The sequence below is a fragment of the Charadrius vociferus genome, unplaced genomic scaffold (genome assembly GCF_000708025.1).
Source record: "Charadrius vociferus isolate BGI_N301 unplaced genomic scaffold, ASM70802v2 scaffold186, whole genome shotgun sequence".
In the NCBI taxonomy this organism is placed as follows: Eukaryota; Metazoa; Chordata; class Aves; order Charadriiformes; family Charadriidae; genus Charadrius; species Charadrius vociferus.
This window is the reverse complement of record NW_009648793.1, coordinates 1,065,741-1,077,994: the sequence shown is the minus strand read 5'-3', so window position 1 is coordinate 1,077,994 and position 12,254 is coordinate 1,065,741. Positions and strand designations below refer to the sequence as shown.

Sequence of the window (12,254 nt, the reverse complement as noted above, 5' to 3'; positions counted from 1 at the left end):
TTCAGGTGACGCTTCTTGTGCCCATGTTTTGTTGCCCTTGCCAGTCCATCAATATTCTTTTCCAGCTGCTGCTGACTCAGAGATGCAAGAGTAGATTTGATCGACCTTCAACCAGGTATTAAACACTAAGGCTCAGCAATTTCTGCATAATTTGGATGGGGGGAAGAAAAGGCTACTATTATGTGTACGGTAGTGCTAGAACTAGAATGCTGTTGCTGGAAAGTTAGTTAGGATATGTTTTAATACCATGATGAACAGAGGGCTAGCTCTGAAATGTGGGAGGAGACCGACATAAACCGGGAAACTTGTCTATCGACAAGACACTGTCATTAGTTCCTGAGAAAAGCAGGGTCCATGCCAATGGAGCAATGAGCCATGCTGTACAGGCAAAATGTCAAGGTACTCGTTGCCAGCAGGTTTTTCAGACCTTGCATTCCCCTTTTGTCTCAGCCTGGAAAAATCCGCAGCTGCCACAGCTCAAGCTCAATGATGGTTATTTGGGTAAGTTTGAATGGGTTAAGCTTGCTTGTCACCTAGAAATAGCTGATAGTTCTCTAGGAACCTGAACACTTCAGTCAGTACAGATCATCACGGTGAAGGCGGTAATTCTGCAAGAGGAAAGTGTCAGCATGGAGAAGCAGCGCCAGTGGTTCAGACAGTTCTGCTTCCAGTAGGTTGGGCGTACCTGCAGGGCTTATGCAACTGGAGTTATAAACTGAAAGCAGAGACATACAAAGGACCAGATGAAGGGCATGCATGTCCTGTAACAGTTCCTGCGTATCTTGCCAGAAGAGCTGGGTTTGGGAACTCGGTCCAGGCAACTGTTCCAGCATAAGGTTTCCATCTAGGACCACTCAGAGGCTGGATCTGAGGTTTTTATCCCTAAGGCAGGAGGGAAACTATAGAAATGTCAGGCCTTTGACTCCCCCTTGCCATGATAATAATTTGTTGATAGTAGGCCTTTAACATTTTACCATCTTAGTTTTTCCCCATGTGCAATCACCTGCGGTTTTTCATGGGGACAGCTTTGAACTTTAGGGAATGATAATCCTGTGAGGGATTTTGTGAAGGGATGGTGACAGCAAGCCATGAAAGTATCAGGAACCCATGAGGTCCCTGTGACTGTTTCACAAAGTGAAGTAGGTCAGCCTTAGTACCTACAAAAGGGCTTCTTTCCTTTTACCTGCCTGGTGGGAACTGGAGGCCTGAGCATGCCATGAATTATGCTGAAAAGTGGAAAAAGTCTCACAGAATAAAAGAGAGGCTTAAGGCTCAGGCATACAAGTTGTCACAAAGTAGCAAGCTAGGTAACTCAAATCTATGAGTGCACTTTGATGAAAACTTAAATATAATATGATTAATTCTACTTCATCAACGGAAGAACCAGAAATCTGAATGAAAAAACAGAAATGAGACTTTTTTTTTCTAAAATTCATGTGGAAAGCAAAGGATTATTTGTACTAGTTTGAGTACTATACTGAGACTGTTGTGACCAAATTGCAGTTTCTGGTAAGAAGTACTTTGCACAAAACATTGTGACCATTCTTGCTTACAAATTTAAGATACAACTCCATATACATTAAATCTCCTGTGTTAAAGAAATAATTATACACATGATGGATTAGTTGCCTATTTCTGTTATATCTGTACTCTTGGTGAACATTCATGCATTTCAACATCAATGTCATTCTAAAAGTGAAAGGATTGTTATCTCCCTTATACAAGTGGAGGCTCAAAAAAAAAACTAAGGACGCATTAAAAAGTAACTTTCATTGGGACTTGGAAGTATATGCAAATAAACTCTCAAAGTGATTCACCCAAGAGTGCACAAGGGAGGAAGTGACAGAGATGGGAAGTACTGGCTTAGAAACCTTGATTTGGACTCTCTAAAACTACTTGATGTTACTTGCAGCAGGTCTAGGAGCTAGTACCAAGACCTTAAATGCACCTTTCTTTAAAATTGAATTAAAATTTGACATAGCAGACTGTAGACAGTGTAGATTCAGTTTAAGACGCGATGTGTGTTCCTTTGTGCTGGGATGAAAGAATCCTCCTCCCACGTGGCATTGTAAAGTTTGTTATTTCAACTCCATAGGCAAACATCTGTGCCTACAGCAAATTGGAGTAAGAATATATATGACTGGTGGAGCTCTTTGATCCATTGTGGAGCACCAGAGCAGTGCAAGAATCAGGGTGAGATGTGTGCTTGTTTCTCAAGAGTACCTGATCTGACTTCTAGTGATTTGAAGGCGATACCTCTACAATGATTGGTGTATTTCTAGGTTTACACAGCCCTTAAAGACTCTGTAGTAACCTCAGTGAAGATGGGAGTCTTTTACCTTTCAGCTTAACTGGTTACAGCCTAATTTTGTTATTCTGCTTATTCTTGGCTCCAAAGTACAGGTACTAAAGAATTAAGTCTGTTATTTGCAGACAATAGCAAATTACTTTTTTCTTCTTTTTTAAACGTGCAGTGGTTGATAGACTTGAAAAAAATGGAGACGCATGAACAGGAAAGGCTTGGACATGTGGAAAAACACAAGTTGTCATCAGGAGATCAAAGAGAAAACACATTCCAAAATGGTGACCTAGGTTGTCAGAAAGATGAAATGGCTCAAAATACCAGTTTGGAAACACCCTTTGAAGACAAACAGGCAGAGGTGTCTGGGAAGAGAAACTGTAACCTGAGAGACTTCCAGGACACTGTGATCTCGGGAGGACGTTCACCAGGACGGAGTCCTTATCAGTGCACTGTGTGCAGCAAAAGCTTCAGCAGCAGCTCAAACCTTCTCCAGCACCAGCGTAGCCACACGACAAAGAAGATTTACAAATGCACGCAGTGCGGGAAGAGCTTCAGCCGCAACTCGGCTCTGACCCAGCACCAAGCGGTACACCGTGGGGAACGTGTATTTCAGTGTTCATACTGTGGTGACCGTTTCACACGCAGCTCCAGCCTCATCCTCCATGGGAAGACTCACGAAGGGGAGAAGCCCTTTGTGTGCACACAATGCAGTCGGCATTTCAGTAGTGCTTCTGAGCTGGTGGCTCACCTAGGATTACACACATGACTTCAGTGTGGTCCTTTGTCCCTCAGCAAATTGGAACCACAGGCATAAGGGAGAAGCAATCCCTCTGTAGGACCACATAGCCTCTTAAAATTTTTGTTCATCTGGTGTACCTTGAAGATAGGTGCAGGTAATACCTAAGAGTGGCAAAGAAAAAAAAGAGGGGAAAAAAAAAACCTAAACCCCCAAAAAACCCAAAACCAACCCCAAACAAACCAAAAACCAGCCCCTAATCCAAAGAGCCTGGTTAGAATATACATTAATTGGTAAGAGCCTAGTGACTGAGGAATGAATTCCCTCTCTTCTAATGCATAAGCCTCTGCTGGGGTGGAAATAGAAGTTTGTGTTTATTTAAACGACAGAGAGAAATAGGATAGGTTACTGGCTGAGATGAGAGCTAGGAACTTTATTGATACAGTTTTGGTTCTGAGTTCAGGTACAGGATGACCTTGTGCTAATTACTTCGTCTCTGTCTTTATGACTCATAGTTTGAAAAAGAAATATCTTTTTTAACTTAGCTTAACTTTCACAGTGCTCAGTGCAGACTAATGTGTGTCCAGATACTATGGTTATTAGAAACAGATGAGTTCAGTAGCTTAAAGAGCAACTTGTTCTGAAAGTCTAGATGTCTCTGTCCTTTGCTTTTTAAAGGAAGATTTTTCTAAAACTCTAGCCTTTAGAAGTTGCTTCGTCTTTTAATGGAATTTGTGTTACTAACTTCCCAAGGCACTTCTGAATATTAGGCTTTTGTAACCATCCAAGATTTCATATTAGGCTTTTGTAACCATCCAAGATGGTTGGGATGAAGGGACCAGTGCCGAAATGATCCATTCTTTCCTGCCCAGTGCTTACAGATCTGCATAACTCCTTGGCATCAGCAGAAGAATTGGTTCCTAAAGTTAGGAGTCTTCTAGTAGAAGTCTTTGTTTCCTAGCTTGAATAATATTTAGTTAAAGAAAAAGAAATCACTTGAAAATAGGACTTCAATCTAGAGATGTGAGAGTAGTGTCTCTGCTATTATGGTATGTATCAGGATAGTCGGACTGAAGCGGACTTTAATTTTATTCTAGAATTACACATTTAATGCAGAACTGGGCAGTTACTAAGAACTGAGGTGATTGTCCCATCTTCCCTGTCGCCTCTCGACTTCACCAACTGGGTAGTTTCTCCACTGAAATTAGACCCCATCTTACTGGTCCATAGAGATCAGGTTTAAATGTTTTCATTTATTGAAGAAATTTAATTCTTTTCACTGTGATTAAAGGATGGAGAGAGACCATAGGGTACCAAAGCATGGTAGAGAAGTTGCTATTATTAGAGTCTGTGTTCTTTGATGAGAGTCCCCCTTCCTTTAGGGCCATCCTTCCATGTTGGCTTTTTTGTGGACACAATTTGTAGCGTTAATGCCAGAAGACTATTTTTGTATATTAATAAACACAAAATATTTTGATGTTGTATTTGTTTTTGCCTCCTTTCACAAAGCTTGCCATCTAAAGTATCCAAAACGAGGATCTGAATCGGGAGATTCTGGTATTTTTAAAAACTGATTTCTAAAGCTTAATGTTATCTCTGACTCACCAGTCACTTTGTGCATGTCGTTAGAAGCCTGAGTTTGAGTTCATGTAACCTTCTAGTGCCTCTCTTGTCTCCATGTGCCTATTTTTTCCAACAGACCCCCAGTAAGTTGCATCTTTTCATCTTATTCTTGGCATTCTCCGTTATCCCAAGTCCCCTTACAAAAAAGAGAGACTAAACCCACAAGTTGGGCACCTTCAGGGCACTCTCCTATTGTTTCTTTTCCATGTTGAATGTGTGGTTTGTTTTTTTTTTTTTTTCCTTCCCCCACATCTTTCCCATGTGTAACTGACAATGTCAGATGTAAAACTGGGTAGCGGATAACAGAATATTGTTGGAGTAGACAAGGGAATACAGGTCTTTGTAGCTGATTTAGAAAGTGGGTAGTTAAAACCGATACTACTTGTGGGAAGTTTAGATATCCCGGGTTCCCAGTTGTAGGATGGCAAATTTGACATAGTCCAGGACTCCCTTTTTGTTCTTGAAACAGTTCTCTTTGAGTCCTTAGTGCTCAGTTAAACTTAAGTAGCAGCACAGTGGTAGAGAGAAACCCAGGTTGACGTGGACCAGTGAGAGGGCATCTTTAAAAGTCCATCTGAAGAGTCTGAAGTCCTATATTCAGACTCCCAAAGGAGATGACAGCATGAAAGTTAGAGTGTACTAGTCTTGATATGAACTTGGCTCTGTGCTAAACCAGAATTAATGTTTTCCTAGAATAAGACACATTCCAGATCTGGAAGCAGTAGTAATACAAAGATTTTTCTTGCCAATTTCTGAGGAAAACTAGCTCTTTCTCCTACTCTAAACAATGGACTTGTGTAACAGTTACTTTATTGCTAATTTAGTTCAATTAAATCCAATATGGATGGCTGAGAAATTGTTAGTTAACTTAGACTATGTAGAGTTTGAATGCTTAATAGTTCATTATAAAGAGCAATTGGGAGAAATAAACTAGTGATAGATGCTAAACCTTAGGAAATAACAATTTTAAACTAGTATCTCATAAGCTGTTTATTTGATGGGTTTCTATACAAATTATTTAAGTGCTGAACAACTAACGTTATCTGACTTTAAGTATTTTTTCATAAATCAAAGCAACACTGAGGATGGGGGACCAGGGGAAAAGGTAGACTTCACCCCCGTACATGAATCCACTCCTGCTTGAGATGGAGGTTAGTCATCAACTGCTCTCTGTTCTCACCTCGGCTGGGTGACCTGCTCTCAACTGATTCCGCAGTTATTAAAGGAAGTTACAGAAGTGTCTGAATGCATTTTTACCAGTGTGGATGATGCTATCTGTCTCTGGTCACTCAGATACTTTGATCAGAAATTAAAGGACAAAAGAATTGTCATTTCTACCACCCAGATAATTTTCTGTATATTTCCTTTCTTACAGTGTGCTGTCAGTTGGCTGGGATAAGGCCAAAACTGGCATTTGTTCCTCAGGAGATGGCTCCTAAAACTTGAAGGCAAACATTGAGGGAGAGGAAAAATAATTTCAGACTGGAAATTACCTAAGTATATTAAGAGTGGAAATGATCGTACTCTGAGGTCAAGAATGGTTCTCTTTAATCTGTTTGTGCAAAGTCCTGCATAGTGCAACTGTGCTTTACAGACTCCAGTGCAGAGGGTGAGAAGTGTGAGTAGGTGTGGAGCTCTGGACATTTCTGAGTGGTGTCAGAGAGGGTAAAGAGACACAATGCCTCCTCAGCTGCAGTCCCAAGTAGGTGTCTCTTAGAGGTTAAGATTATTACACCTAGTGCCTTCCACCAAAATGCCCATCTCTGAACTTCCAAAGCTTCATTACTCCTAGAATCCCCCCAGCTGGGCAATCTACCTCTCCTAGCAGTCCTTCCTTCTAAACCTTAGTTTAGTATTACATGTTACAGAGAGCATCTGTAGGGCACGGTGTCCCTCAGGATGGAGAATTAGATGTAGCATAGAAAAGGAAATAATTCTGAATTTCACCAGTATTTGAAGAATGTTCAGCTTCTAAAGCTTAACAAAAAGGCAAGGGCAAACTGAGTAGTCACTAATTCAGTTAAACAAACTGTATAGAAGTATTTTTGATATTTTCAGATGTTGAAGTATGTGTCTCAGCAACTTTTTCTAAGTGATTTTTTTTTTTTAAATAAACACACAGACTAAAAACTCCATTTCATGGAAGCATATTGACTTGTTTAAATTCCTGGTAGACAAGGCATACTTCTGACGCAAAAAAATGGAAGCAATGTTTTGTCATCCTTTTGAAATTGGCCAATGTAAGGATGTGCTTTCACAAACACAAATGCTTCATTTTTAGTGTAGATAAACCACGCAGGTTTATCAGGCTCTAAAATCTACATGTCTCTAAATCCCAGTATTTCCCCCCTCTCTCAATCAGTGTGGAAGGTGCTGGAACCATTCTAATTTCCACTTGGTGTCAGACAAATTCCCAGTAAGTCCAGTCTTTGGAAAAACTCTCAGCACCTGAAAAAGCATTTTGCATGTAAGCAGCAAACAAAGTGACAGTTAGTTTATAATACAAGAAAAAAAAGCACCCACACATATGAAAGGTTTTGGTCTTTCTATACAGCTCTTCAATGGTTAAAAAAAGTCTTTCCAAGTATATTTTCTGATTACTTAAGTCTTTTTTTTTTACTTTAATTTACAGCTACCACTTCCACGTGTGTACATTTTAATCATTTGCTCTTCCAAATGATACTTATCAAATTAGCTTATTCCAGAAAAAGAATCCATGAGGTAGTCTTGCTCAATCAGCCTTGTTTCTCGAATTACTTCCTTATCTATGAAAATGCAGTTATTGCTTTTGATTACTCTTAGATAATTAAATAATGACAAAAATGCCTAATTTATTAAATTAAGTAGCTTTAGCTCATACTGCCTTTTGATGTGTGATCTTAACTCCTATTAACACAGCTCTTGCTTCAAGTATTGAAAGCAAATACCACTTTTTTATTTCTGCATTATGGCCTAGATCCTAAAATAGTATAAAGCTTCTCGATTATTAAATGAGATTTTGCAATCAGCACATTTTAAGCTTTTTAAATCAAATGTATACTGACACAAATATACTTGGGTATTAAAACTCAAGTTTTCATCAGAATTTTGTTTTTGTTTCCTTACATTGTTGGGGAGAGGATGTGAGCTGGCACCGTCCCCTTCATGAAGTGTTTGCAAGCTTCCCTGTCAGACAACAGTACTAAAGTCTGATGTCTCTGGCACTGATGTAGGGTGTTCCTGGGTGCTCCTCGCTAATCGCCCCATTGCGTGGCAGGTCCTTGCCTTTCCCTGTTCGTAGCTTTTGCGACTGAACACAAACTGAGAACACAGAAGTTCTTTCTTTACAGATGAATTACTGCTCATAAGCTTATTGGTTTTTCATATGCCCACCTAAATTTCTTAGTATGGTCTTAGCTTTAGAATATTAGCGATTGCAGGTTTTTTATTAAAGTTATTAGTCTTGCTTGATTTGAAGGATTAAATTCAAGCAAAACATTTAGTTTCTTTCCCGTTTAGGTTTTGGAAAGAGAAAAGAAGGGAAAAGGGGTAAAATAAGTATATGGGGAAAACAAAGAATAAATTGAGACTCCAGTAAGAAGAGAAAAGGTAGTTAAAAAAAAGGCTACAAAAGAGAAGATAAAGGAAAGAGAAGCAATTAGATTAATATAGATTTTCTTCTCCTTTACGTTAACGGAAATCTACTACAACTCCAATGGATGTTCTTATTTACAAGTGATTTTGAATGGCTGTGTGAGTAACGCACATTCTGTGCATCAGATTTGAGATGTGTGTGGCCCTGAATGGGCCACGGGAGAGGAAAGCCTAAAGCCTGAAATCCTACACCTCCTTTCTATGTGAATAAATCAGGTCCTAAAAGGGAGGAAAGAGAGTACTAACTACTGTTCTTATAAAACAGAAATAAGAAGAGTACGTGTTTTCAGTCTAATTTGTTTTAAATTACTTCTGAGTAGTCTATTGAGGAATAGAATACAATGACGTTACTGAATGGCTGAATATTTATTAGTGTAGACAGTACGTACTTATACAAATGTATTGCTGGAGATTAGAAGTTATGATTGAAGTCTGTGGAAACACCATACTGTGAAACTAATATACTGATGATGAGGCCCAAAGGATCTCATCTCAGTTTGAATTTTGTTACAGGGAATTTCATCAAACTTGAGCTTATTAAAACCAAGACCACATTATCTGTTTGTTTTGTGAGCCCTTTATGGTGACTGTGTTCTTTGTGCTGGAAGTCCTATCTTTTACTATGGTCCAGCTTTTCAGAAACCACCCTGTGTGAACACTTTTTTAGCATTTGCTAGCATCTTTTTGACCTTTCTGTAGCATTTATCATGACCAGCCTACCTGACTTTTTTCCTATTGCAGCAATTGCTGTGAGACTGTGACACCGTGACTTACTACATTCTTTTATTTGCACTCTGTTTTCATTACTACTTTCTTTCCTTGAAAAGAAACAGGATAGAAAGTCTATGTGATATTTGTGAAAAATACTCTATTACGATAACCAATCAAACCCCAAAATTAGAGTCAAGGTTTATTAATCAAAACTAGGCAAACTTTAAATATTCGTTGTTTGGTCAACAACTAAAAAAATTAATGAGAACAGATTTGTAATGGGTATGAGCGCAGTGAAGATGACTACAGATACCTAAGTATAGCGTAGACATATCTGAGCTAGCTTTAAGTTTTCTATATCTGAGCTATCCAGATGCTAAGCACTGATGTATCGGTCACAGCATAGAGACCGCAAAGCCTAAATTATTATTAGTATGCAATCTAAATAATACAAATCTAGTTCAGAAATTTCTGCTCTGTCTTACAGTCAAAGCAATATGGAGCCCCTTGACACTGGACGCTATGGAACTTGATAGGGAAAAACTTACGTGACTGGGAAATGAGAGCTGTGCATAGGACAAGGAAATTAAAGTTGTATAGGCTGCTGTCATTGTGATGTGTTTGGATTTTTTTGAGCACAAGCTTTTGCATTACATAACGTTTAGTTAATATAACTGTGTGAAGAGTATGTGTTGGGTACCTACATATTCCCAGCAGAAAGTATTCCCCTAACATTAGCAATATAGAAGAGAGAGATGTTCAACATGCTAGGCAGATCTGGACATCTTTACACACATACTCAAGAAGTTGAGTGCTGCTGTGCAGCAATGTGGATTGGATTTGGCTGTCAGACAATTCGTAAATGAAAGTGTGTCTCCAAATTATAACACAATTTTCAGGAGTTTTCTCTGAAATTGCCTTAGATTTGATTAAGTTACTGCCAGAACAAAGTACATTTTCTATGCATTAATCATTAGAAATGAACTTATATTTTTAATTTATTTCTAATAAGTAATACATACTGTGAATGATTGCTCTTTGTTTATGGATGACTGCTAGAGCAGCTTGAATTTTATAATAATTCATGAGAAATTAATAAGCAGTCATAATGAATAAACTTAGGGACAGTTTAATGACTATTCATCAGCAGTTCATGCACAACAAATCCAAATGTTTATCAAAGATGTTCATAAACATAGTGCACAAGCAGCTTTAATGAACTGATAAAGAACATTAATGAACATTCATTATGAATTTCCCTTTGCTGAGAATGACATCCTCAGAGGAGATCTAACATTTCAAATTATTTTCCTTTTAAAGAAAAGAAACATGGATGTTTCACATTATCATAGGACTTAGGGTAGGGGTGAAAATAAAAATGAAACACAGATTAAATTTTTTATTGAGACCGGGAATAAGTTGTGGTGGAGTCTAAGAATATCTGCTCTTGTCATGATCCATATGAAGGATCTTTGAAGACAGTTTTGCCAGTAGTCTGCCAGGTATGTATAGAGTCATCATCTCCTACTTTGTGGATTGGTACCTTCACTGTGAATTTCATGACTGTATTTTCCAGAGAATATAGAAAAATAAAAATGTAGGGCTGCATACTAGGAGCCTTTTCAAGGAGGAAAAGTTTGAACGTTAAGCAGAAGAAAAGTAAGAAAAAATTCTAAAGGTGTGAGAAAAGGGGGTAATATTTAGGAATTTACAGAAAAGGGAATTATTTCTAGAGTTGCATCTGGATACCAAAGGATATCATCAAGTTCAGAATGGGACTGCACATTCATGGACAAGAGATCCATAAGCAGGACTTACTAAAGTGAATATGCAGGAATGTAGCCTGTAACATCTCAAATGATTGTGACTGCTTAGAAGATATGAGAGAAATTATAGAGGTTAGGTGGTTGTATTGTCCTTAAATGGAATGTCCCCTTGCTACTATAAAGACCATTGCTCTAAGGCAGTAGAGCTTTTCTTATGTTCTTAGATAATATTTTCAGTGAATAAAGAGGTTAATCTTTGGCAGGTTTGTGAAAGATGTTTAAATTAGAACGTGATGACCATCAGAGACTTCATGGCTGAGAGACTATGATTATAATTGTTTTCACACTCTATGTAATGCTGGATGGAAGATTTACATTGACATGTGTCTTTTAGAAACTTGTACTATTTTATTTCAGATTTCAACTTGTTTTGGTAGTAGGCTATTTGTAATCCCAGTAATATTTAATTATAACTTAAAATTTGGAAAAAAACTTTTGAACTTTCAATTCTGTATTTCTGTATTGCCAATATATGACTGTGTGCTTGAAGAAGTTGTATATGTTGTGCCTATGGAAACTTCTTTCAGTTTATACTTTTTTGAGTAAAATTATTAACTCCTCCCCCAGTCACCACCACCACTGAGTTTATGGAGGAGTTACTGCATAGGTACTGGCATTTTTGCTCTTCCACATAATTATTTTGGAATACATTACATATCAACACACAATTTCAGAAATGTCTCTTCAATAAGCTTGTGATGGTGGCAGAATGTCCACAAAAGCTATCAGAGACACAAACCTATGCCGCTGCTGAATGCTAGCTGGGAAATAAAACTGGCGAAGAACGAACTGTGGAACAGCCTCAGGACGCCAGTACTGGTTTCAGAACAGTATGAAGAAAATGCTTTCTTGTTTACTTCCATGCTGTACCTTCTGCTTTCCTCATTTAGAATGCTAATACAGCACAATACACCAGAGCAGTTCTAGAAGACCTTTGAGAAAGGCCCATGAGGACATTGTCAACCCTATTTGATATCTGAAGGAAGAATTCCTAAGAATTTCTAATTTTCTTCCCAGAAAATTCTGTGCATTAAATTCTAACTTAAATATTAGTGGAAAAGGTTGTCTTTCTTCTCGGCTATCACAGAAACAGAATGTTAAGTAGGAGAACTTCAGTGTGGCAAATTAACATCATAAGTTCAGGAAACCAGCTTAATACTTCTTAGTTTACGATTTTGGTTATGAGTATATCTTAAACTAAAAAAAAAATAATCCTTGTAGTTGGGAGCTGTATATTATTCCTCTCAATTATCATTTCACTGTTGAAAAATGACTATATACGTGTTATATTTTATTCAAATTGCATTCATAATCCAAAGTAAAAAGTGTGTAAAGTATTTATTATTTAGCATGGTTCATTTTCATTGGAGCTACAGTGAGAAATAGACTAATCTCTCTTCACATTCATGAAATACTGCTATGG

General features: G+C 38.1%; 1 protein-coding gene across 1 annotated transcript; it reads left to right on the top strand.

The window, feature by feature from the left end:
* Positions 1–2,495: 2,495 nt before the first annotated feature.
* On the top strand, positions 2,496–3,068 carry LOC104288074 (zinc finger protein 436-like). The gene has a single exon (XM_009886820.1). It carries the CDS (start codon positions 2,496–2,498, stop codon positions 3,066–3,068), a length of 573 nt encoding a protein of 190 aa, XP_009885122.1.
* Positions 3,069–12,254: the final 9,186 nt, after the last annotated feature.